The following is a 27,402-nucleotide window of genomic DNA, read 5'->3' on the forward strand; positions in this document are numbered from 1 at the left end:
TTCGGGAGGATTTAAACTAATTTGGCAGGGGGATGGGAACCTAGGTAGTGGAAAAGAGGGAAGTCATATGAAGTTAGAAATAGATGGTAGAAAGGTGAGAAGCAATAAGCAAAGGAGAGAAACACAAAGGGCCAAACTAATTCATAATGAGAGTGTGAAAAAAGCAAGCCTGAAGGCTTTGTATCTTAATGCTAGAAGCATTAGGAACAAGGTGGATGAATTAGTTGTGGAAATAGAGGTAAACAAGTATGATTTGATTGGGATTACAGAAACGTGGCTGCAGGGTGGGCAAGGCTGGGAACTTAACATCCAGGGATATACAATATTTAGGAAGGATCGGCAAAAAGGTAGGGGAGGTGGGGTAGCATTGCTGGTAAAGGAGGGGATTAATGCAATGGAAAGGAAGGATATTAACTCGGATGAAACGGAATCTGTATGGGTAGAAATGAGAAATAGCAAGGGGAGGAAAACGTTAGTGGGTGTGATATATAGGCCTCCAAATAGTAATATGGAGGTGAGGGAAGGCATAAAAAGGGAAATTAGAGAAGCGTGCGATAAGAGCACAGCTGTCATCATGGGTGACTTTAATTTACATATTGATTGGACTACCCAAATTAGTAAAAATTCTGAGGAGGAGGAATTCCTGGAATGTTTTCGGGACGGTTATCTGGACCAATATGTCGAGGAGCCGACTCGAGATCAGGCCATTTTAGACTGGGTATTGTGCAATGAGAAGGGACTTATCAGCAATCTTCTTGTACGAGGCCCCTTGGGTCAGAGCGATCATAATATGATCGAGCTCTCAGTCGAGATGGAGAGTGAGGAAATTGAATCAGAGACTAAGGTCCAGAACTTAAATAAAGGGAATTACGAGGGTATGAGACGGGAATTGGGTAAGATTGATTGGGTGGTGTTTCTGGGGGGATTGACAGTGGATAGACAATGGCAAGCATTCAAAGATAGAATGGAAGAATTCCAGAACATGTTTATACCGGTTTGGCATAAAAATAAACCTAAAAAGGTGACTCAACCGTGGATAACGAGGGAAATTAGGGACAGCATAAAATCAAAAAAAAGGGCATATCAACTGGCAAAAAAAAGCACCAGACCGGAAGATTGGGGGCAGTACAGGATACAGCAAAAGAGGACAAAGGGATTAATCAGGAAGGGGAAAATAGAATACGAAAGTAAACTTGCAGCAAACATAAAGACAGACTGCAAAAGCTTTTATCGGTATATCAGGAGGAAAAGACTGGTAAAATCCCAAGTCGGTCCCTTGCAGTCCGATTCGGGAGAATATATAATGGAGAATAAGGAAATGGCAGACCAATTAAACTCATACTTTGGTTCTGTATTCACAAAGGAGGACACAAATAACCTCCCAGGAATATCGACAAACATAAGGACTAATGAGAGGGAGGAGCTGACAGAAATTAGTATCTCTAGGGATATGGTGTTGGGTAAGTTGAGGGGACTGAAGGCCGACAAATCCCCGGGGCCTGATAAACTACATCCTAGGGTACTTAAGGAGGTGGCCCTGGAGATAGCAGATGCTCTAAGGATCATCTTCCGGAACTCCATTGACTCGGGAACAGTACCCGTGGATTGGAGGGTAGCTAATGTTACCCCAATATTTAAAAAAGGGGGGTAGAGAGAAAGCAGGGAATTATAGACCAGTAAGCCTTACATCGGTTGTGGGCAAAATGCTAGAGTCCATTATTAAGGATAAAATAGCGGAGCACTTGACAAATGGGGAAAGGATCGGACAGAGTCAACATGGATTTACAAAGGGTAAATCGTGTTTGACTAATCTGCTGGAATTTTTTGAGGAGGTAACTGGTAAAATAGATGGGGGAGAGCCAGTGGATGTGGTGTACCTTGACTTCCAGAAAGCCTTCGATAAGGTTCCACACAAAAGATTATCATGCAAAATTAAGGCTCATGGGATTGGGGGCAAAGTATTAACGTGGATAGAGAACTGGCTGGCGGATAGAAAACAGAGAGTTGGAATAAACGGCTCGTTTTCGGAGTGGCAGGCAGTGACCAGCGGGGTGCCGCAAGGATCTGTCCTGGGACCCCAGCTGTTCACAATATATATAAATGATCTGGATCAGGGAATTGGATGCAATATTTCCAAATTCGCTGACGACACTAAACTAGGAGGAGGGGTGGGCTCTGATGAGGATGTCAGGAGGCTACAGTGCGATTTGGACAGGTTGGGGGAATGGGCGGATACGTGGCAGATGCACTATAATGTGGATAAATGCGAGGTTATCCACTTTGGGGGTAAAAACAGGAGGGTGTATTATTATCTAAATGGCAATAGATTGGGAGATGGGGAAGTGCAGAGGGACCTGGGTGTTCTTGTGCACCAGTCACTGAAGGAGAGCATGCAGGTGCAACAGGCGATTAAGAAGGCAAATGGTATGTTGGCCTTCATATCAAGGGGGTTCGAGTATAGGAATAGGGATACCTTACTACAGCTGTACAAGGTGCTGGTGAGACCGCATCTGGAGTATTGTGTACAGTTTTGGTCGCCCCATCTGCGGAAGGATGTTCTTGCCATGGAAAGAGTGCAGCGGCGATTCACCAGGCTGATACCTGGAATGGCGGGAATGACCTACGAGGAGAGATTGAATAGTTTGGGCTTGTACTCACTGGAGTTTAGAAGATTGAGAGGGGATCTCATCGAAACATATAAAATTATGGCAGGCCTGGACAGGCTGAATTCAGAGAGAATGTTTCCAATGGCAGGGGAGCACAGAACCAGGGGCCACAGTCTAAAAATAGCGGGCAAATCATTTAAAACAGAGATGAGGAAGAATTTCTTCACTCAAAGAGTGGTGAGCCTGTGGAATTCCCTGCCACAGAGGGCTGTGAAGGCTAATTCAATAAATATTTTCAAGAGAGAATTGGATATATTTCTGAAGGCTAAGGGGATTAAGGGTTACGGAGAAAAGGCGGGGACGGGGTACTGAACTGGTGAGATCAGCTATGATCTCAGACGAAGATCAGCCATGATCTCATTGAATGGCGGAGCAGGCTCGAAGGGCCGAATGGCCTACTCCTGTTCCTATCTCTATGTTTCTATGTAAACCATAGTGAGACACTAATGTTGCTCATTGGCCCACGTTAACCACTTGAAACCACAGCCGTCAAAAAAAAGTTCCATCTGTTTTTGGGTGTTGCGATAGCATCCATTTTCCCCTTCATAAATCCTAAACTCAGCCATTTATGAGTCAGAGGTTCTGGGTTCAACTCCCACTCCAGAGACTTGAGCACAAAATCCAGGCTGACACTCCAGTGTAGTACTGAGGGAGTGCTGCACTGTCGGAGGTGCCATCTTTTGGATGAGACATTAAACCGGGGCCCCGTCTGCTCTCTCGGGTGGACGTAAAGCCTTTCCACCATCTACAAGGCATACTCTCCATTTGCCTGGATGAGTGCAGCTCCAACAACACTCAAGAAGCTCCACACCATCCAGGACAAAGCAGCCCACTTGATTGGCACCCACTCCACCACCTTAAACATTCACTCCCTCCACCACCGGCGTACCATGGCTGCAGTGTGTCCCACCTACAAGATGCACTGCAGCAACTCGCCAAGGCTTCTTTGGCAGCACCTCCCAAACCCGCGACCTCTACCACCTAGAAGGACAAGGGCAGCAGGCGCATGGAAACACCACCACCTCCAAGTTCCCCTCCTTCATCGTCGCTGGTGTCCTGGCCTTTATCCCTCAATCAACATCACGAAAACAGATTATCTGGTCATTATCATAGCACTGTTTGTGGGATCTTGCTGTGTGCAAATTGGCTACCAGGTTTCCTACTTTACACCAGTGACTACACTTCAAAAAGTACTTCATTGACTGTAAAGTGCTTTGGGTTGTCCTGAGGTTGTGAAAGGCGCTATATAAATGCAAGTCTTTATTTCTCCAGCCTTGGACCTAGCAGAGCACTTGGAAAGCAGTGACAGGATCGGACAAAGTCAACATGGATTTACAAAAGGTAAATCATGCTTGACTAATCTACTGGAATTTTTTGAGGATGTAACTGGTAAAATAGATAAGGGAGAACCAGTGGATGTGGTGTATTTGGACTTTCAGAAGGCTTTCGATAAGGTCCCGCATCAGAGGTTAGCGTGCAAAATTAAGGCACATGGGATTGGGGGCAAGGTATTGACTTGGATAGAGAACTGGTTGGCGGACAGAAAGCAAAGAGTTGGAATAAACGGGTCGTTTTCCGAGTGGCAGGCAGTGACTAGTGGGGTACCGCAGGGATCGGTCCTGGGACCCCAGCTGTTCACAATATATATTGATGATCTGGACGAGGGAATTGGATGTAATATCTCCAAATTTGCAGATGACACAAAGCTGGGTGGGAGGGTATGCTGTGAGGAGGATGTCATGAAACTCCAGTACGATTTGGACAGGTTGGGTGATTGGGCAGAAACATGGCAAATGCACTATAATGTGGATAAATGTGAGGTTATCCACTTTGGTGGCAAAAACAGGAAGGCAGATTATTATTTGAATGGCAATAGATTGGGAGAAGGGGAAGTGCAAAGAGACCTGGGGGTTCTTGTGCACCAGTCGCTGAAGGTAAGCATGCAGGTGCAGCAGGCGGTTAAGAAGGCAAATGGTATGTTGGCCTTCGTAGCAAGAGGGTTCGAGTACAAGAACAAGGATGTCTTGCTGCAGTAGTACAGGGCCTTGGTGAGACCGCACCTTGAGTATTGTGTGCAGTTTTGGTCACCTTACCTGAGGAAGGACGTTCTTGCCATGGAGGGAGTGCAGCGAAGATTCACCAGGCTGATACCTGGGATGGCAGGAATGACGTACGAAGAGAGATTGTGTCAATTGGGCTTATACTCACTGGAGTTTAGAAGATTGAGAGGGGATCTCATCGAAACCTATAAAATTCTGTCAGGTCTGGACAGACTAGATGCAGAAAGGATGTTTCTGATGGCCGGGGAGTCCAGAACCAGGGGTCATAGTCTAAGGATAAGGGGTAAGCCATTTAGGACTGAAATGAGGAGGAATTTCTTCACCCAGAGAGTGGTGAACCTGTGGAATTCTCTGCCACAGAGGACGATGGAGGCCAGTTCATTAAATATATTCAAGAAAGAGTTGGATATATTTCTTGAGGCTAAAGGGATCAAGGGATATGGGGAGAAGGCAGGGACAGGGTACTGAATTTGGATGATCAGCCATGATCTCATTGAATGGCGGAGCAGGCTCGAGGGGCCGAATGGCCTACTCCTGCTCCTATCTTCTATGTTTCTATGTTTCAACACAATTCCCACTCCCGCCGTTCAACTCCACCCCACTCCCCCAGAAATGTGTTCCTCCGAGTTGAGCATTCCCCCTCCCTTCGTGGCGACGCCTTCAGGCTTAACTCTAGAATTCCCTCATCTTGGGTGATCTAATTGAATACTTGGGACATTATCCTTGTCCTGGGCCTATACTGTTGTTAGCAATATCCAAACTAAGAGTGGACATTAGGAAAGACGATGGGGGGGGGGGGGGGGGCGGAATTCCTCACCTGTTTTCTTTTCATTTCTTTGGAGGATTGCTCGTGGCTGTGGCAGGAGATTCATCTGGCTGCTGCTTGGTGTTCCAAGTGACCCGGAGAGATCCTGACTCAAGGACCGGAGACAAATGCTTGGAAAGGTAGTGGAAACTGCATTGGTGGAAGTGATGTAATGGCCGGAATACTGGTGGCAGAGCCTAATATGAGGGGTTAGAGTTTCCGCTTGGTTACGCTGATTTTTTTCACCGCAATTCGCCCGAAACCCGGTGTAAACCCGCAAAAAAAATAAAAAAATTTAAAAAAATCGCAGAATTTTAAGCGCAAATTATGTTCACCGCAAATTGAGTTCCTGCGATCTTTTGTGCTAGTTTAAAAAACATTGCGTTGAAGCCAGCCCCACCCACAAAACTGGCTACTCTCCCAGGGTGAATTAATCATCGTGGCGAGTTTCCGCTAATTGCGCTCGTTTGCGAGCCTTGGAGGAGGCGCTTAAAATTAAGCTGGATCTTTTGGGCACAAGGACACTAATAGGCACGTTTTAAAAGCTTTTGAATGTAATTTTTTTTTTAATTTACTGAGAAACTGACTACTGTACCTCAATATAATTAGGAAACGGTTCTGTATATTTTTTTTAAGTCATTTTCCATTATTTAAAACCGGGTTACTCACAGGTGGGTTGACACTGTGATATAAAATGCTTATTTTTTGTGATAAACCCATTTTCAGCTGTATTAATCAAACTGCACCAAGTTACCACTCTTTAATACATCAAGGAATTTTTTTAAACGCTACCTGTTTGCGCTGGTTCATGTCAGATTTTATGTTCGGCGATATGCAAATGAGTTTGAGCGGAAACTCAAGAAAGAAAACACTTCTCAAACCAGGCGCAATTTCTGCCCAGATCATAGAAACATAGAAGATAGGAGCAGGAATAGGCCATTCGGTCCCTCGAGCCTGCACTGCCATTTAATGAGATCATGGCTGATCATCCAAATTGAGTACCCTGTCCCTGCCTTCTCCCCATATCCCTTGATCCCTTTAGCCTTAAGAAATATATCTAACTCCTTCTTGAATATATTTAATTAATTGGCCTCAACTGCTTTTTGCGGTAGTGAATTCCACAGGTTCACCACTCTCTGGGTGAAGAAATTCCTCATCTCTGTCCTAAATGGCTTACCCCTTATCCTTAGACTGTGACCCCTGGTTCTGGACTCCCCCGCCATTGGGAACATCCTTCCTGCATCTAGTTTGTCTAGTCCTGTTAGAATTTTATAAGTTTCAATGAGATCCCCTCTCATTCTTCTCAACTCCAGCGAGTATAAGCCCAATCGACCCAATCTCTCCTCATACGTCATTCCTGCCATCCCAGGAATCAGTCTGGTGAATCTTCGCTGCACTTCCTCCACGGCAAGAACATCCTTCCTCAGATAAGGAATCACGATGCACAAAGCGGAAACTCTACCCCAAGGTCCCGGTATTGAGCTGGAAAGCCCAGGCCCAAACAGGAAGGTTGGGCCCCAATGTGTGACATCTGCTGATTGTGTGTTGGAGCCAAGGGCTTTAGTTCTACAAAGCTGCCGTCACGGATCGCACATGGATGATGGCGACTTGGCTGAGATAACAAGAGGGCGAAAGACAGACAATGTCCCAACACTCGGGTGGAAATAAATGAAGGGGGGTGGGGGAGCTATTCTTGAAGTTTACTTTGAATTCTAATATCTGAGTTGCATTAAGGGGTGATCTAATCGAGGTGTTTATGATGATTAAAGGGTTTGATAGGATAGACAGAGGGAAATTATTTCCTCTGGTGGTGGGGGTGGGGGGAGTCCAGAACAAGGGGGCATAAACTTAAAATTAGAGCCAGGCCATTCAGGGGTGATGTCAGGAAGCACTTCTTCACCCAAAGGGGAGTGGAAATCTGGAACTCTCTCCCCCAAAAAGCTGTTGAGGCTGGAGGAGTGGGGGTCAATTGAAAAATTCAAGACTGAGATTGATAGATCTTTGTTCAGGAAGGGTATTAAGGGAACCAAGGCGGGCGGATGGAGTTAAGATACAGATCAGCTGCGATCTAACTGAATGGCGGAACAGGCTGGAGGGGCTGAACGGCCTCCTCCCGTCCTCCTGGCTGACAATCGGAGCTGGCAATTGATGCAATCAATAGACACTTGTTAAACCTGGGCTTCAAAAGAAAAACAAACAGAAATCACAGGGACGGAGTTGTGAAATAAATAGTTTTATTAATGCTCTGCAAAGTGCTAAATACCGTGGACTCTCTCTGACCCCCAGAAGGGCTCCAGTTCAGAGCAGTAACCTGCGCACTTTGACCAACAGCACGAACTAACATAAAAGGCAATCTCCTGTGTACTAGTCCCACTGAACTCATGCAGAATCGGATCGGAACAAGAATGCGTACCACCAATATACAGATTTCATAGAAACAAGATTATTGGTAACAAACCGAATATAAACATGGCTTTCTTTTACAATAGATACAAAGAACTGATAAAAGCAGTGAAGGTAAATACATCGGGAATAATTACAAATAAAAATCCCAAAACAGTTTATACACCTGTACAATTAAGAAATGTAATACAGTCATCGTGTCCAACCAGCAGGGGATTCCGGCCCGACACTGTGTACGGAGTTTAGAGAGAGTGGCGTTTGACAGCCGGTCACAAGTTGCATTCAATCCCACCCTGTACCTGGACCGTCCCATCCTGCGCCTTGTCGATGGGAAAGTATTTGGGGTGAGCCTGTGTCCTGCCATCTCCGAGCTCACGAGGCAAAACCTCTGTCCGCACTGAACAAATTAGCAACAAAATAACAACACAAGGACGGAATTACTGTGAGTGATATCCTCGAACTAAACAACGGCTCGTCTCCAATTCCTCTCTCCGCTAATTTAACGGAGGCGTTTAAACCAAACAGCCATTAACCATTTGTACGTGGAGGTCTCTCAGTAATTTCCACACACACACATATATATATGTAAATTGTTCTGTTGCATTGAATGAATGGCCTCCGGGATTGGTTATGATCTCCCACCTTCTGCCCAGAAGTCGGAACCTTTCCAGATCAGATTCACGCTGTCTCCGGTTGGCGTTCAGTACAAACTTTACCCTCCCAGTGCCATTTTCTACCATGTTTTTAAATCTAAATGTTTGAATTAAACATGATTGAGGGAGGGGAGGTGAAGGAATCAATTCAAGGAAACCCAGTTGGAACAGGAATGTCTGAGAGATGAGACGGGGGCGGATTCTCCCGCTCACCGTGAAATACCGACCAGGGGAAATCCTCTCCCCGCCATCGATCCCAATCACATCGCAGCCAATAACCCCGCATTGTGGGCAATGACCCCCTCCCGCATTGAGAGGGACATAACCCCCTCCCCCATACTCACTGTACAATCTTTAAGGCCATTTAGGACAGAGATGAGGAGGAATTTCTTCACCCAGAGAGTGGTGAACCTGTGGAATTCTCTACCACAGAAGGCAGTTGAGGCCAATTCATTAAATATATTCAAGAAGGAGTTAGATATATTTCTTAAGGCTAAAGGGATCAAGGGATATGGGGAGAAGGCAGGGACAGGGTACTGAATTTGGACGATCAGCCATGATCTCATTGAATGGTGGAGCAGGCTCGAGAAGCCGAATGGCCTACTCCTGCTCCTATGTTTCTATGTTAATGGGTCTGCCACAAACGGAGGCGGTGTGAATCTCAGTACCGTTTACCACGGAGCTGGAAACTAAACTAAATGATTTGAAAGTACCATTTTATAAACTACAGCTCCACATTATGTTAAAGGTGCAGCACCAATAGGAGAAGATACCAGAGGCTCCCGAACAACAGGGACCGTACAAGGGCCCCTGTTACACTCACTGCAGGAGTTGCATTGAAACTCCATCATATTACAGGTAGAAAACCCCGGTTACTCACAGCAGAGGGGCTGAAACCAGTATAAAACCCCCCTCGGGCCGTATGACGCAGAAATGGCTCAATGAAAATGTACCTGTTTGTGCAGCAAATACCATGTACTGCTTTCATCTGTAATGATTTGTGGTGTGTATTGTAATGTATTCCAACAAGCATTGATATATGTAATGATAAATGTATTGTAATTTGTAAATTGAGTGCCATGTACTGAAGTTAAATTTGTATTGCACCAGATGTGAATTGTATTTTCATGTACTTGAACAAAAATTTTTATGAATAAAGTATATATTTTTGAAAAAAAACCAACCTGGTGAGTTCAGTCTGCACTGTCGAAAGGGCGTCACTGAACTGGCCAGAGGTTAGTGGAGTGAAGCAAATGGCACTGCAACAGGCTGAGTGGCAGAGGGAAGGGGAATGTGCCATACTGGGCACAGCTTTCAACTTTTGGGGGGGGGGGGGGATGTGTCACCCATTGTACACCCACCCTTTCCACCAATGGTCCCTTAAAACATTTTTTTTTTAACCCTTTAACCCATTCAAATTTCTGCACAAGCGCAGTTTTCCCCCATTTAGAAGCAGTGTGGGGATCTCCAGACCGCACCCCCCCCACAACTTAACATAGAAGATAGGAGCAGGAGTAGGCCATTTGGTCCCTCGAGCCTGCTCCGCCATTCAATGAGATCATGGCTGATCATCCAAATTCAGTACCCTGTAACGGGAACATTTGCTTTTCACCCACTTCAACCAAAAGGAAGATCGGGGGGGTGGGGTGTGTGTTGAAATTCCTCCCCGCTGTAGCTGGCTTTGAAATCAATTCCGTCATTGGCACAGATTAATCATTTTTTTTAAAAAAGCAGCAATGTGTTTACCTGTCACCCTAAAACATGTGAAGACTGGCACAGACCTCGAGACGAGCCCGGCGCCTAAAGTTCAGTCACTGAACTCTGGGCACTGGGCACCGGTTGGAGTTAGACCACCCGGGGCCAGGGTCTGGCTCCCGCATGCCTCGGGGCTTTGGGAGCAGACTCCTGAGGCCACTTTTGCTTTGACGAGCACCCGAAACCACTTTGGGCCGAGGCAGCAGTGACTGTAGACCCACAGCCTCCAACACTGGCCAGTTTACTGAGGGGGTTACGATCTGATCAGAGTGGCACTGGAAGAAAGTCAACTGCTGCCGAGGTGGCAATGTGCTAACATTAACCTACACCAGTCACTGGCAACTCCTGTACAGCAGGACGAGCACTAACAGGACCAGGGAGGTTAAGTATTCACCCCTCGCCCCCCCCATTGAAGCTCACTCTGTCCCCGAGTCGAGCTGCAGGCAGATAACCTGTGCCGAGGTCGATAAATCTGGTTCTATAACTGGTCCTCTCCAGACAGTGATGGGGAGCAAGGTCTGTGCGCACAAGGCTGGACCATGTACAACAGGCACCTCAAAGCACTGGAGAGGTACCACCAACGCTGCCTCCGCAAGATCCTGCAAATCCATTGGCAGGACAGGCGCACCAACGTCAGTGTTCTTGCTCAGGCCAACATCCCCAGCATCGAAGCTTTGACCACGCTCGATCAGCTCTGATGGACGGGTCACATCGTCCGCATGCCCGATACAAGACTCCCAAAACAAGCGCTCTACTCGGAGCTCCGACACGGCAAGAGAGCCCCAGGTGGGCAGAGGAAACGCTTCAAGGACACCCTCAAGGCCTCCTTGAAAAAGTGTAACATTCCCACCGACACCTGGGAATCCCTGGCCCAAGACCGCACAAAGTGGAGGAGAAGCATCCGGGAAGGCGCTGAACAGCTTGAGTCTCTTCCCCGGGAACAAGCGGAAGCCAAGCGCAGGCAGCGCACGTCAACCCAAGCACCCCACCCACCCGCCCCTTCAACCACTGTCTGCCCCACCTGTGACCGAGACTGTAGGTCCCGCATTGGATTCATGTCACCCGAGAACTCATTTTTAATGTGGAAGCAAGTCATCCTCGGTTCCGAGGGACTGCCTAAGAAGGAGAAGGTTTGTGATCACCGCCAACACTCTGGGAACAGCTTCTGCGGCCAAGCGCTAATGGATAGGATAAGGTGCTAAAGATCAGACCCAGGTCCCACGATCAGATATACAAAGGTTAAATGTCTGAAAAGAGTGCCTGTAGTCCCTGGGCCCCTTTCTTAAATTGTTTAAAGCCACCACACCAAATAGCAATTGTTAACCAGGTTCATTTGCAATTCTGTGACAGCTACCATCATGCCTGGTTTCCCGACCGTGAGCGCAATATATCTCTCATAAACGGTCAACATGAAAAGCAAGTGACATCTGCATCTTGAGGAGATGTGTGTCTGAGCATGGGTGCACTCTCACCCACAGTTAGTACCTTTAAATCTTACTCGCCTGCAACAATTGGGCAAAAAGACTTCAATCATTTTAAGCTCTCGACTTGCACCAATTTACTCAAAATCACGCTTCAGAGACTGCATGACACAGTGAGTTGGACACTGGCCGCACATCTCTGGAAACTGGGTCAGATCCAGCCTGGACTGATGGCATGGCAGATTGGGGGTGCAAGGTGTTTGGGCACTTTCAATCAGGTTTCTAGTAGGCCAAGGGTCAAAGTACAAAGCTGCCCCTAATTCAGCATTAACGAACAAAATCCTTCAGTATGACTGGTGTGGGAAATGGAAAAAATGTCACATCAGTGCAATGGGAAGCGCTCTTCTGGGGCTGGGACTGAGGTAGGGCAGCGTAGAGGGAGCTTTACTCTGTATCTAACCCGTGCTGTACCTGCCCTGGGAGTGTTTGATGGGACAGTGCAGAGGGAGCTTTACTCTGTATCTAACCCGTGCTGTATCTGTCCTGGGTGTGTTTGATGGGACAGTGTAGAGGGAGCTTTACTCTGTATCTAACCCGTGCTGTACCTGCCCTGGGAGTGTTTGATGGGACAGCGTAGAGGGAGCTTTACTCTGTATCTAACCCGTGCTGTACCTGCCCTGGGAGTGTTTGATGGGACAGTGTAGAGGGAGCTTTACTCTGTATCTAACCCGTGCTGTACCTGTCCTGGGAGTGTTTGATGGGACAGTGTAGAGGGAGCTTTACTCTGTATCTAACCTGTGCTGTACCTGCCCTGGGAGTGTTTCATGGGACAGTGTAGAGGGAGCTTTACTCTGTATCTAACCTGTGCTGTACCTGCCCTGGGAGTGTTTGATGGGACAGTGTAGAGGGAGCTTTACTCTGTATCTAACCCGTGCTATACCTGCCCTGGGAGTGCTTGATGTTGACACTTGGTAGCTGAAATAGAAAGTCTTCTACACCCCAGCACTGATATCCCTCACCTCAATAATTCACAACAAAAACACATTTAATAATAACTCCTGCACTAACTTCAGATTGGTTTTTTAATACAACCCATTCCTACGTACTAAATTACCAATTCTTCAAAACTGAGTCAGTGTTATAAAGAATGTGATATTCCCTGGTGTAGAATTGATGAGGGATTGCCCACAATATTCCTTTCTACAAACTCTATATTTCATCATCATTTTTGTTAGAACCTCCAACCTGCATTTATAAAATTTAAAACAAGTACCCATACTTTATCGTGAAGCCAGTGCTCAATGATAGAGTTAATGACTGGAGTTAATACTCACTGCTTGAATTGGGGAAGAGGTCCCATTTCAAATGGGTGGTCTTCCAAAAAGAACCCAGGAACACCGTAATCGGAACGAGAAGATTTCACCAGCTTTGTAGTCGGGAACATAGAACGTATCTTCCATTGCTTGGCCTGTAGCAGGAGGTGGGAGTCTGGCTACAATGGGTACACTTGTCTTCACAACCAACCAAATCCAGGTATACGGTGGTTGCAGTGGGTAACACTCTCGCTACGTATTAACTAGGGGCCTTAACAAATCAGACAAACCCATCGCATCTTTACAGATAGCTTGTAACTGACCAGATCTTGATTAACCTGATAGCGACTATGCACACAAGAGTCCATTACCTACTCTCTGAACCGTAAGCACTGCCAAACATCTGTCGGCGATAGGGGACCCCTGACTTGGGGGAACAGACCACAACGGTCTTCAGGGAGGCTGGAGAAATTAAAACCCTTTAAGAGGCTGCCACAGAAAGACCATTTGGGGGGGGGGGTCACTTTTACCGAACTCGCCGGGCGGGAATCCCACGGGATGAGGTGGGGCAGCAGTTTTGCACTCTGCCCAATATTGATCTCCACTGACTTCAATGAAGTGTAAAATCGTGTGGGCTGTAAAACCAGCACTGTACCCCATCTTGTCAGTTTCCCCGATAGGGCGGCTTCGGTTAAAATTGCCCACTTACTGTTCAAAGACTCGAGAAAAGTACCACTGCTGCCATGTCAGGCTGTGTCACTAATTGCTTTGGCAATCAATATTAGAACAATTCATGGGAAAAATACCGGTCAAATACTCCAGCAGTATTAACTTTGGGGCGATTTTTGGGATAGGCTCTTCTAAACAGTCTGTTGCCAAAACTGTTGGCGTCACAGTAGACATCTCTCCAGTTTCATCAAATGTTAGTAGTAAAGACAAATATGTCAGTATGGCACTGACTGGGTTATCAAGGACCTTATGTAGACACGGAGACATACCTTAAACCTCTTACCTGGCATTGCTCAATTGGACACATTCAAAGCATTACTTCCAACTGGCAGAGGGTGGGGGGAGAGAGAGACAAACAATTCTTTAGGAGGTGAGGATAGCTCAGACTAAGTACTATGCAAGGAGTAACACTTGACAGTAGGTACTAGCGGAATTATCTTCCTTTAACACAGATCACACACAGCACAATTTCGTTCAGGAACTATGGTTACAAGCTGCCCCGGCTGTAAGTACCTAAGTAAAGCTAATGACCCCTCTCCTCAGACATTCACGTTCTGTCCAGGTTTAGAACTGTTTTTTTTTAATTCATTCATAGGATGTGGGCGTCGGTGGCAAGGCCAGCATTTATTGCCCATCCCTAGTTGCCCTCGAGAAGGTGGTGGCGAGCCGCCTTCTTGAACCGCTGCAGTCCATGTAACAACTGAGTGGCTTGCTAGGCCATTTCAGAGGGCAGTTAAGAGTCAACCACATTGTGGGTCTGGAGTCACACGTGGGCCAGACCAGGCCAGGGCTTGCTTCCCTAAAGGACATTAGTGAACCAGATTACTCGTCCAGTAACATAACCACTATTCTATGTTCAGCAGTCTAATTTGGCAAATCGACTGGATTAATCAAGTTTTGAGAGAAGAAAAAGAAGATCCCGTTGGAACATTAACCGGTCTTTCTCGCTCAGATACTGACTGACTGCTGTGCATTTACAGCATTAACCAATTAACCCTGGATACATTCACAAGTTTCACGCAACACCATTTGGCCACCTCCAATGATCAACAATGTTCAGTGTTTGACAAGATGCCCAGTTAGAGAGGGGAGAACAATCAACATCTCTACTGCAAGCCGATATAGTACCTTTATACTGTGATGCTAGAACTGTTGGGCTGCTTTGCACGGAAATGACCAAGAGTTAGATGTACCTGTACATCGAGAACATCAGATTGCGTTTATATGGTTGGTCTTCCCCATTCTTGGAATTTAGTCTAACCTTCGCATCTGCACAAATAGACACTCATCCAAATGGATGGGGAGGGAAGTCTAAGGGGAGAGAAAAACACTGGATATGGGATATCAAGGAGGAGCTGCATCGGCTGTCTGGTGTCTTCCTCTCCCCTCGATGCTGTTGTACACAGCAGCTCGTTCTGGGGACGTACCCCTGTTCTTTTGAGAGGCAGTGGCAACAAAGCCAGGTTGTTAAGGCTAAAGGGATCAAGGGATATGGGGAGAAGGCAGGGACAGGGTACTGAATTTGGATGATCAGCCATGATCTCATTGAATGGCGGAGCAGGCTGGAGGGGCCGAATGGCCTACTCCTGCTCCTATCTTCTATGTTTCTATGTTGATACATAGAGGGATATAATCAACAACAACTTGCATTTATATGGTGCCTTTAACGCAGTAAAACGTCACAAGGCGCTTCACAGGGGCATTATCAGAGAATTAGAGGAGCGCAGAGATCTCAGGGGGTTGTGGGGCTGGAGGAGGTTATAGAGATAGGGAGGGGCGAGGCCATGGAGGGATTTGAACACAAGGCTGAGAATTTTAAAATCGAGGTGTTGCCAGAGCGGGAGCCAATGTAGGACAGCGAGTGTCTTAAAGGAGAAGAGAGGGAGAGAGGTTTAGGGAGGGAATTCCAGAGCTTGGGGCCTAGATGACTGAGGCATGGCTGACAATGGTGGTGCGATGCAAATCGGGGGGTGCGCATGAGGCCAGAATTGGAGGAGCGCAGAGATCTCGAAGAGTTGTAGGGCTGGAGGAAATAGGGAGTGGTGAGGCTATGGAGGGATGCAGCAGAGTTTTGGATGAGCTGAAGTTTACGACGCTCCAAGATAGGAAGGGAATGTTAGATGCGAAGGTTGTACTGGATTCCAATAATGGGAATACCATATCTAGAGTAGTCCATCCAATATTCTTCCTCATTTGTTCAACCTCCACACACTGATGCATTAAGCCAGAAAATTAGAGTTGGGAATCCCAATGGCTGAATTGTGAGGCCAATCTGGATTACCAGACCTGTGTTGAGTTTGTGCTGTCAACTCAAGAACAATACTGTTTTGTAGAAGCATGTACGTTACTCTGTACAGTTGCTTTGCACAAAGTGTCAATCAAAATCCTTTTGCATATTGGCCCAGGACACAATATTGATCACAGTACAGTAGAGCTGTGTCTTAACTTTCCCCAGTGGGTCAGCTAAAGAACTGCTCAGTGACGGGCTTTTTTTAAAAGTGTTCTCAGGATGTGGGTGGCGCTGGCAGAGCCGCACCTATTGGCCATCCCTAGCTGTCCCGAGGTGGTGCTGGGCCTTCCACTTGAACCACCGTAGTCCTGGTGCTGATGGTTGTCCCACCAGTGGAAGAGCGGCAACGAGCAGACAGCGGTGGAAGCCCCACAGAGGGAAGAGTGCAATGGCTTCCGAGTGCTGGACTAACTCATTAACAAAAACAACAACAAAAAACACCTAGGGTTGGCAAAATGTCCTCGATACAATCTGCATAGAAAAACTAAGGATCTGTAAACATTAATCAAATGACATCTGGTTTAGAATGAGGAAACGTGCGTTGGTGGTTAACGTTTCGGCACTGTAAATTCCTGAGATTAATTAAGCTCAGATAACGTCTTAAACACGAAGCTCGTAGGAACTTGGGAGCATCATGCTAGCCATGGCTGAGAGTAAGATTCCTGGGCTGCAGGGCAGGCCCAAGTTGAGGGCATCAGCATCAGTTTGCTGCAACAGCAGCAATCGATATAATGATGCCCATTTTGGCAAGAGAACGGCCCTCAATGGCACTGGGCCTATGACAGCGCTGCAGTGATCCACACGTCCCACTGGCTCGCAGACAAACCCGATGTGGAGTCTGCCCCCCGGGCACACGTCTCCCTTTGCCCAGCTCTCCACTCGAAATGATCCAATGGCAAAGATGTGCAGAGCACACAACGAAACGTGTAATAAAGAGCAATAACACGTTTGCCTGGTGTGGTGGCGGGGCATCAACCGCTGCTGATAACAGGAGAAAACGAACGTTTCCAGGGCAGGTTCCACGTACGGCGAACGCGAGGGAAAACTACCACGCCCTGTGGCCCCTGACTGATGCCAAACTCGTAACGGGACAGTGGCTCTCCCCCCCGCCCCATCTGGATCATGGCCTGTTCCGGTTTATGTGGAGGTTGAAGAAAGAGGAATTGATAGCTACTCCGGGTTGCACAGTCCGATTGTACCTCTGTAATGATAATTTGGAGTTCTATGGTGTGACAGCGCATTAAGAGCAGATCTGCAGGGTTTCCTGGCTTTAGATTATAAGAAAATACCACGGTGGATATTCTGCAGCAAAGACTACCATTGCTGAAATGGTTTGCATAACAGTCTCTTATATAGCATACGGCAGGTTCAACACATTTAGGGAGGCTCAGTCTCTGCTACTGACAGATGGTGAATGAATTCTTACTTCTAGGGGGGACTAGGACCTGCCACACTCTATCTGACGATGAGTAATCAGGAATGGGTTATGTAATAAAGTGCTTTACCTTGAAGGACATCAGAGTACTGTGTGAATACACTGTAAAAAACCTTCTGATCATTCCCTTTGCGAGAATGCAAAAAAATCTCATTATAAATACAAATTTAGGTATAAATTACAACCTAGGGAACACCTAGAATCACCAAAATTATACATTGAAAAAGTGCAATCAGATAGAAAATAAATGCATCAGATGTTGAGGTTAGTCGCTAGTGATAGTGCACAAAGGTGTGGCGTAACAGTTCCTCCGCCGACGGCCTCTGCTTCGCCTCCACAAATATCTTTTTCAAAAAGTCCCGACTGTGGTCCGACACGTGAGGGGGCAGCTGAGGGTTGGTCGGCTGCGTGGCGATCTTGAATATGGCTGCCATGGCTTCAAACTCAGCCCAAGGGGGCTTCTCGGTGAGCATCTCCACCACCGTGCAACCAACGCTCCTGCAAAACGGAAAGAAAAGAAAGACTTGCATTTCCATAGCACCTTTCACGACCACCGGACGTCCCAAAGCGCTTTGCAGCCAAGGAACTACATTTGAAGTGTAGTCACAGTTATAATGTGGGAAATGCAGCAGACAATTTGGACACAGCAAGCTCCCACAAACAGCAATGTGATAATGAACAGATAATCTGTTTCTGTTATGTGGATTGAGGGATAACTATTGGCCTCAGGACACCGGGGATAACTCACCTGCTCTTCTTTGAAATAGTGCCATAGAATCTTTTACGTCCACCTGAGAGGGCAGACGGGGCCTCAGATTAACGTCTCGTCCGAAAGACGGCACCTCCGACAGTGCAGCACTCCCTCAGTACTGCCCCTCCGACAGTGCAGCGCTCCCTCAGTACTGCCCCCCCGACAGTGCAGCACTCCCTCAGTACTGCCCCTCCGACAGTGCAGCGCTCCCTCAGTACTGCCCCTCCGACAGTGCACCGCTCCCTCAGTACTGCCCCCTGACAGTGCGGCGCTCCCTCAGTACTGCCCCTCCGACAGTGCACCGCTCCCTCAGTACTGCCCCTCCGACAGTGCGGCGCTCCCTCAGTACTGCCCCTCCGACAGTGCAGCACTCCCTCAGTACTGCCCCTCCGACAGTGCAACACTCCCTCAGTACTGCCCCTCCGACAGTGCAGCGCTCCCTCAATACTGCCCCTCCGACAGTGCAGCGCTCCCTCAGTGCTGCCCGTCCGACAGTGCAGCGCTCCCTCAGTACTGCCCCTCCGACAGTGCAGTGCTTCCTCAGTACTGCCCCTCCGACAGTGCAGCGCTCCCTCAGTACTGCCCCTCCGACAGTGCGGCGCTCCCTCAGTACTGCCCCTCCGACAGTGCGGCGCTCCCTCAGTACTGCCCCTCTGACAGTGCGGAGCTCCCTCAGTACTGCCCCTCCGACAGTGCGGCGCTCCCTCAGTACTGCCCCTCCGACAGTGCGGCGCTCCCTCAGTACTGCCCCTCCGACAGTGCGGCACTCCCTCAGTACTGCCCCTTCGACAGTGCAGCGCTCCCTCAGTACTGCCCCTCCGACAGTGCGGCGCTCCCTCAGTACTGACCCTCCGACAGTGCAGCGCTTCCTCAGTACTGCCCCTCCGACAGTGCAGCACTCCCTCAGTACTGCCCCTCCGACAGTGCAGCGCTTCCTCAGTACTGCCCCTCCGACAGTGCAGCGCTCCCTCAGTACTGCCCCTCCGACAGTGCAGCACTCCCTCAGTACTGCCCGTCCGACAGTGCAGCACTCCCTCAGTACTGCCCCTCCGACAGTGCGGCGCTCCCTCAGTACTGCCCCTCCAACAGTGCAGCGCTCCCTCAGTACTGCCCGTCCGACAGTGCAGCACTCCCTCAGTACTGCCCCTCTGACAGTGCAGTGCTCCCTCAGTACTGCCCCTCTGACAGTGCAGCGCTCCCTCAGTACTGCCCCTCCCACAGTGCGGCGCTCCCTCAGTACTGCCCCTCTGACAGTGCAGCGCTCCCTCAGTACTGCCCCTCCCACAGTGCGGCGCTCCCTCAGTACTGCCCCTCCGACAGTGCAGCACTCCCTCAGTACTGCCCCTCCGACAGTGCAGCGCTCCCTCAGTACTGCCCCTCCGACAGTGCAGCACGTCCTCAGTACTGCCCCTCCGACAGTGCACCGCTCCCTCAGTACTGCCCGTCCGACAGTGCCGCGCTTCCTCAGTACTGCCCCTCCGACAGTGCCGCGCTTCCTCAGTACTGCACTGGAGTGTCGGCCTAGATTTTTGGGCTCAAGAGGCAAAAAGGCAAAACCAATGCAAACACCGGGACCGGCGTTCTCAGATTACAAATCCCATCACTCCCACCCATCACAAGTCCAAGTAAAATCAATGACTTAGATAGAAATGAGATGGAAATCCTAGACAGGTTAAAAGGGCTCAAAACACATAAATCCCCCAGGATAGATGGTATTTATCCCCAAGTACTAAAAGAGACTAGGGAGGAGTTTTGTGAGGACATAAGAATTCGGAGCAGGAGTCGGCCATACGGCCCCTCGAGCCTGCTCCGCCATTCAATCAGATCATGGCTGAAATTCTATCTCCACTTTCCCGCCCGATCCCCATATCCCTTGATTCCCTTAGTGCCCAAAAATCTAGCGATCTCAGCCTTGAATATACTCAACAACTGAGCATCCACAGCCCTCTCAGTCCTAAATGGCCAACCCCATATCCCTTGGCCTGGTGATCATTATGAGGGAGTCACTGGACACTGGGAAGGTACCAGTAGATCTGTAACAAGCTGATGTGATGCCCATAATCAAAAGGAGGTCAAATCAGTCAAGGACAACTACAGACCCATTAGTCTTACTTCCAATTCTTGTTTCTAATTAAAACATTTAAATACTTGAGGAGGAGAAATTTGCAGGGCTACGGGGTAATAGCAGGGGGGAATGGGCATAGTTGGAGAGCTCTTTCGAAGAGCCAGCTCAGACATGATGGGCTGAATGGCCTCCTCCTGTGCTGTATGATTCTATGAAATGACGTGGACACAGAACTCAATGCAAAGTGGTCAAATTTGATGATGATATCAAATTGGAAGGGGCAGTGGAATTTGAGGAAGCAGCTCAGAAATGCCAGAGGGACTTGGACAAAATATGTGGGCAGATCGATGGAGGCTGAAACTTAATGCGCAAAGTACTGAATATAGGATGGAAAAATATCACAACACAGATACTCCATGAATGGTACAGAAATAGCTCAGGTGAGTTGTGTGGGTGGCAAGCCCAGTGTAACATATTCATCAGTGTTCATCTGACCCACTGAATCATAGACATTTACGGCACAGAAGGCCATTCGGCCCATTGTGTCTCCCCTTCAGCCTCCTCTGTTCCAAAGAAAACAACCCCAGCCTATCCAATCTTCCCTCATAGCTAAAATTCCCCAGCTCAGGCAACATCCTCGTAAATCTCCTCTGTGCCCTCTCTAGTGCAATCACATCCTTCCTGTAATGTGGCGACCAGAACTGTACATAGTTCTGGTCTGGCCTGACTGCTGTGGCCAGCACCTCTTAGAACTGTGAAACCTAAACTCGTAAGGGGGCTAGGATCCATCAAAGTGTGAAACAGAAATCTCTCATGTTAAGCTGAAGGAAGTACTGAGATATAGATCAAATGGAGTCTCCTAAAGGGTGTACCCCATAGTCATTTGGATTTGTCCAGCACTAAACCATTGCTCTTGGAATCAGACCAGTCATTACTTAATCAAAATCAAGGTTGACCCTGCAATGGCCAAATACGACAGACACAGTGGTGAGGGATAGAGAACCATAATGATATAATGGAAGCAGAGACTTAGCTTCATATCTGTAGAACCCAAGGGTTGAGTCTGTGGAGTGTAGACCGGAGAGGGCCAGACCCAACTGTTGCTGTTACCTACAGAAGGTCGAGATTTACAAGGGTGATACCAGAAATGCGAGGGTATACCTATCAGGAAAGGATGAACAGGCTGGGTCTCTTTCTCCTGAAAAGAGAAGGCCGAGGGGTGACCGAATTGAGGTCTTTAAAATTATGAAAGGTTTTGATGGAGTGGATACAGGGAGAGTGTTTCCACTTGTGGGGAAGAGTATAACTAGAGGCCATCAATAGAAGATAGTCACCAAGAAATCCAACAGGGAATTCAGAAGAAACTTCTTTACCCAAAGAGTGGTGAGAATGTGGAACTCGCTGCCACAGGGAGTGGTTGAAGCGAATGGTATAGATGCAGTTAAGGGGAAGCTAGATAAGCATATGAGGGAGAAGGGAATAGAGGGTTACGCTGATAGATTTAGATGAGGAAAGACGGGAGGAGGCTCGAGTGGAGCATAAACGCCGGCATGGACTGTTTGGGCCAAATAGCTCGTTTCTGTGCCGTATATCCTGTGTAATTGATTGCCTAATCCCCAAGAACACGCGAGCCTCAATGCAGGGTAGTCTGCGAACCCCAAGACTGGCTAACTCAGCACAGACCAGGGATCGCACATGGGACCTCCCCACTCTGTAAGGCTCAGTAACCTCCCCACTCTGTGAGGCTCAGTAACCTCCCCACTCTGTGAGGCTCAGTACGACTGATCTCATTCACAAAAGTATCTCGGCTCTTTTCACATCCGGTGTCAACTTACCAGATATCTGCTTTTCTGCCATAGCCTTCTCCACTGATCACTTCCGGGCTCATCCAGTATGGCGTGCCGGTGACTGACTTCATGCCCGTCCCCGACAGACAGATTGTCTGCAACCTTCTACTGGCACCAAAATCTCCCAGTTTCACATTCCCGGCAGAATCCCGTAAAATGTTTGCTCCTGTAAAACAAAATATAGTATTTTAGTCCCGTTCCCACCACTTACACCGTCCACACGAATCACGGCAGTCGCCTATATCCGGCAAATAGCTCTAACCATTTGCCATTACCATAGGATTTACTTAAAAAGTCCCCGCTTCTAACCTATTAAGCACGCCGACTATTTCATGCAATTTATTAAGTGCTTACACTGTACGTACCCAGTTAAAAAGCTCTGCGGATTTCAGGCAGAGTGGGTTTCAATCGGTTGTTGAAGTGCGACTACCTTTGTGATGAGATTCTGGGTGCATATGACTCGCAATGAGCAGAGGGTGTTGCTGAGTGCGGTTGCCTGTTTTTGGTTGTACCAGTGTTCCCTCTAATTTCTTGTCTGTGCGCGGTCCCTTTAACTGGTTGCGCAGCCCATTCAAATTTTCATGCATGCGCGGTTATTTCCATTGAAAAGCCGGATCAGCAGCCTGCACGGGACCGCCAGACTGCTGCGCGGCCGCGCGGCTTAGCGGGAAAGTTGCCATCTACCGTGGGGAACTCGCGTTCAGACCAGCTGTAAGCGGTGGGGACGGCACCAAAATTAAACTTACTTCAGCATAGGCTAAGGCAGGCAAGATTCACTGCAAACATTTTCTGTTCCCCCCTCACCCTCCCCCCACAAGTGCGCTAACTCTTCACTGGGATTCGGTTCCACGGCCGCCGGCAGTTTTCTGGTACCCCGGCAACGCGTCCATTCTTTGCGCGTGAGGCTGCAACCGGGAGTTTCCTCGGGCTATTCCACTGCGGAGTGCATCGCGGCCAAGGCCCACTCCTTTCTCACCCAACATCCAGCGGCAGCCACTAAAGAGCACCCAGAGGCCAGGATCCTGACCGACTTCCCTCTCCTAAACGTTTTTGACGCAGTGAGTTGTTGTGATCTGGAATGTGCTGCCTGAAAGGGCGGTGGAAGCAGATTCAATAGTAACTTTCAAAAGGGAATTGGATAAAAACTTGAAGGGGAAAAATTTGCAGGGCTCTGGGGGAAAGAGCAGGGGGGAGTGGGACTGATTGAGAGCTCTTTCAAAGAGCCGGCACAGGCACGATGGGCCAAATGGTCTCCTTCTGTGCTGTATCACTCTATGATTCTTAAGCCAGGGTGCAGAGGTCAGCAGGTGTGACCCTAGCTGAGGTCACGGAAGCTCAACGTAAACTCGAGGAACAGCACCTCATCTTCCGATTAGGCACTTTGCAGCCTTCCGGACTCAATATCGAGTTCAACAATTTCAGATCATAACCTCGGCCCCATTTCATTTTTTCTTGCAATTTTTCCACTCCTTTCCCCCCCCCCCTTTCCTTTTGTTTCGCTCTCACACCTGGCAGCTATCCCTTGCCCTGCCAGTACACTTTACACCCAATCTCAGCCTATTACCATCTCGTCTAGCTTCTAACACCTTTTATTGTCTCTTTTGTTTCTTTTATTCTTTTGTCCGATCGCAGCCCTGCCTCCGATCTATCTTTTCTTTCCAGTTTTGAAGAAGGGTTCGACCCGAAATGTCAACTCAAATTTCTGTCCACGGATGTTGCCTGACCTGCTGAGTTTTTCCAGCATTTTCTGTTGTTATTTCAGCAGAGACTGAATTTGGCTCTTCCAGTCCGTGCAACTTGACTGCAGCACCAGGCAGTGCCTGTATTCACCGGGCCATCAGGGGAGCCACATGTTCTGCACTGAAGAGGATGTATGAATGGGTTCAAGAGACAATTAGATCTGTTTCCAACCTTCCAACTTGAGCTCATCCAAAACTCGGCTGCCTGTATCCTAACTCGCACCAAGTTCCGTTCAGCCATCACCCCCTGTGCTCGCTGACCTACATTGGCTCCCAGTCCACCAACGCCTCGATTTTAAAATTCTCATCCTGGATTTCAAATCCCTCCATGGCCTCACCCTCTCCCTATCTCTGTAACCTCCTCCAGCCCCACAAGCCTCAGAGAGCTCTGCGTTCCTCCAATTCTGGCCTCTTGCACATCCCTGATTTTAATCACTCCGCCATTAGCGGCCGTGCCTTTGGCTGCCAGGGCCCCAAGCTCTGAAATTTCCTCCCTAAGCCTCTCCACCTCTCTATCTCTCTCTCCTCTAAGACGATCCTTAATACCTACTTCTTTGACCAAGCGTTTGGTCACCTGTCCAAATGTTTCCTTCTTTAGCTCGGTGTCAAATTTTGTCTGATTACGCTCCTGTGAAGCGCCTTAAGCCGTTTTATTACCTTAAAGGCGCTATGTAAATGCAAATTTTTGCTGGTTCGAGAGCAAAGGGAGAGAGAGATACGGTGGGCAGGTGGGTTTGATCTAGAAAAAAACAGGTTCGGCCTTTTCCCTGTTGCTAAAAATTCTTGTTTTCCTCCAAAACAGACATGGGAACCAACAAGCTCAGGAAAATAGGTTTAAAAATGTGAGAACTATTAATAATAAAAATATAAAGAAAGGAAAGGGTAAAAAGATTGAGGTCAGGGAAGACAAGACGAGCAGAAGTGAACACTTACTTCAAGTACAGAAAATGCTGTAAATACTCAGATGATCAGGCAGCAGAGAAGGAGTTAACGTTTCAGGTCGGTGACCCTCCAGACGCTGCCTGACCTGCTGAGTGTTTACCAGCAATTTTCTGTTTTTATTTCAGATTTCCAGCGTCCGCAGTATTTTGCTTTTATTTTTGAGTACTTGAGTGTAATGATCCCTTTAAGCTGCGCGACTTGCGCTGCGCTCTGGGGGTCCCACGCAGTCGGTGAGCCGGCTTTTAAGTTGATAAAAGCTGCTTGACGTAAGAAAACTACTAGGCACTTGGTCTAAGCGTTAAACAAAGCTTTAACCAACTGTTTTACAACATGGAGGTCTAGTTGTGTCCTTCACTAGTTCCTGTTAAGAAAGTCCTGCGCAAGCTGGGCCCGTGCCCGAGTATTTATACTCTCCCTGGACAGCGCCACCCGTAGGCCGCTCAGTATTATTTCATAAGTCTTTCTTTCATGAATGACTGATTCATGTCACTGCTTGTGTGCGGACTTTTGAATGGGCCGCACAGCCCGTTAAAGGGGCCGCATGACCCAATATAAAATTACGGGGCACATTGCTTGAGTGGCTCAGGACAGTTCAATAATAACGTTACAGCTGGCATGTGAGTACTGTTACTGCTGTGAGATTAGGGTCTAGCTTCAGTATCAGTTCCTGGGACAAATCGTATCTCTGTGGATTACGTAGCCTGGGGTAACCCTGTACATTATTCCAGTTCATAAACTGCTGCCCACGCTCACCTTTAATATCTCTGTGCACAATCATGTTACTATGCAGGTAGGAAACACCTTCCAGGATCTGTCGAGTGTACCTGCGGGTCACGTTCTCTGTCAGTGCACCGTAGGCCTTGAGCTGGTCCTTTATTGAACCCTACAGAAGGACATTGCCCGTTACAAAAAGAGAACAATACTTTAATTTTACAAATCCTGCTGTTAAAAACCGCCACAAACTTTAGATGTCGTCTCTTCAAGGTCTCATGGGTGTGACTTCAAAATCTTGTACCGGAAAACAACCACGCTTGTTCCTGTGATTTCTCTTTACGGGTTAACACCTCCATTAAAACAGCAGGCAAACTAATTGCTGACAAACACCATAAGCATATCATACAGAGTAAATGTCTCTGCTTCCTATCCGATAATGCTTCCCTTAGGTTTAACAGTCAGTGCTACTTTCTACAGTAAGAGTTCTTCTTTAGTGTAATAGTGTCATTTCATTTTACCGAATGCTGCCTTGCATTTCGCCAGCACCTATTAAAAACACCACGCTTTTAAGCAGCTATTAATTGAGCCCATTTTAGTTCCTTGTTGTTAAAAACTATCAAGGAGTCAAAAAATACCCAAATACCCCATTTCCTACCTATTAAAATTGGCAAGGTTCCCGAGACTGACCTCTGTTATCATGGCTGTAACCTCTTTCCAAACCAAAGACTTCTCATTTATGCTACGCGTTGTGTTCTGTTTTGATGCTAATTTTCTAGCCAGTCTCACACATTGCCATTATTCTGGGACTCCACAGTAGGAGCATTTATTACCAAAGTGAAGTCTCGTTAAAAGCTTCCTGAATATCCTGTCTTCGCTGAGGGTAATATCTTAAAAATACACAGCCTCCCGTTCCTGAATCCATGCCAGCTCTCCTTTAAGAAATTCTGCTTTTCCAAGTGATCTCCCAAAGTCTTGGCTTACAATTGATGTTAAGCTTACCCACCTGTCGTTTCCAGGCTATTTATCAAATAATGTAGTCAGGGAGGACTTGGTATTATTATGAATATCCGGGGTTTCCTTTAAGCTTACCCCTGGCATATACTCCATAAAGATAGAAAGAGTTCTCTCTTGAGGGTCTCTCAGACAGCCATAGTACTGGACAATCCTCTCGTGGTGCAGATTCTTCAATAACTGGATCTCACATTCAAGAGCATTCACCTCCTGAAAATAATTCAAAACATTCCTCTCAGTCATTGCAGTCAGAAAATCCAATGGGTGCAGCATACAGAGCGGGGCCTTACATAGCAAGAGGCACCTTTAAAACATTACTTTATTTACAATCATCAACACACTCCCCACATCCCCCCCGCCATCAACACAGCCCCCCACTCCCATCAACACACTCCCCCCCCCCCATCAACACACTCCCCACATCCCCCCCGCCATCAACACACTCCCCACATCCCTCCCGCCATCAACACACTCCCCACATCCCCCCCGCCATCAACACAGCCCCCCACATCCCCCATCAACACTCCCCACCCCCATCAACACACTCCCCCCCACCCCCGTCAACACACTCCCCACACTCCCTCCCCCCACCCCCCCATCAACACACTCCCCACATCCCCCCATCAACACAGCCCCCCCATCAACACACTCCCCCCCACCATCAACACACTCCCCACACTCCCCCCCCCCCCCACCAACACACTCCCCACATCCCCCCATCAACACTCCCCACTCCCATCAACATACTCCCCCCCACCCCCATCAACACACTCCCCACTCCCCCCCCACCCCCCCATCAACAC

General features: G+C 48.0%; 1 protein-coding gene across 1 annotated transcript in view; it reads right to left on the reverse strand.

Annotated features, from left to right (window-relative positions):
• Positions 1-11,319: 11,319 nt before the first annotated feature.
• Positions 11,320-27,402, reverse strand: part of map3k2 (mitogen-activated protein kinase kinase kinase 2) — a 129,046-nt gene continuing 112,963 nt past the window's right edge. The window contains exons 14-17 of the mRNA XM_085986739.1: positions 26,678-26,809; positions 25,628-25,757; positions 22,182-22,359; positions 11,320-18,028 (exon numbers count right to left, since the gene is read on the reverse strand). Coding sequence (XP_085842865.1) covers positions 17,803-18,028; positions 22,182-22,359; positions 25,628-25,757; positions 26,678-26,809 — 666 coding nt within the window. The 3' untranslated portion in view covers positions 11,320-17,802. The remainder of the gene's footprint in view (positions 18,029-22,181; positions 22,360-25,627; positions 25,758-26,677; positions 26,810-27,402) is intronic.

This window comes from Somniosus microcephalus, chromosome 4 (assembly GCF_052327205.1).
Source record: "Somniosus microcephalus isolate GS21.2 chromosome 4, FLI_Smic_1.0, whole genome shotgun sequence".
Classification (NCBI taxonomy): domain Eukaryota; kingdom Metazoa; phylum Chordata; class Chondrichthyes; order Squaliformes; family Somniosidae; genus Somniosus; species Somniosus microcephalus.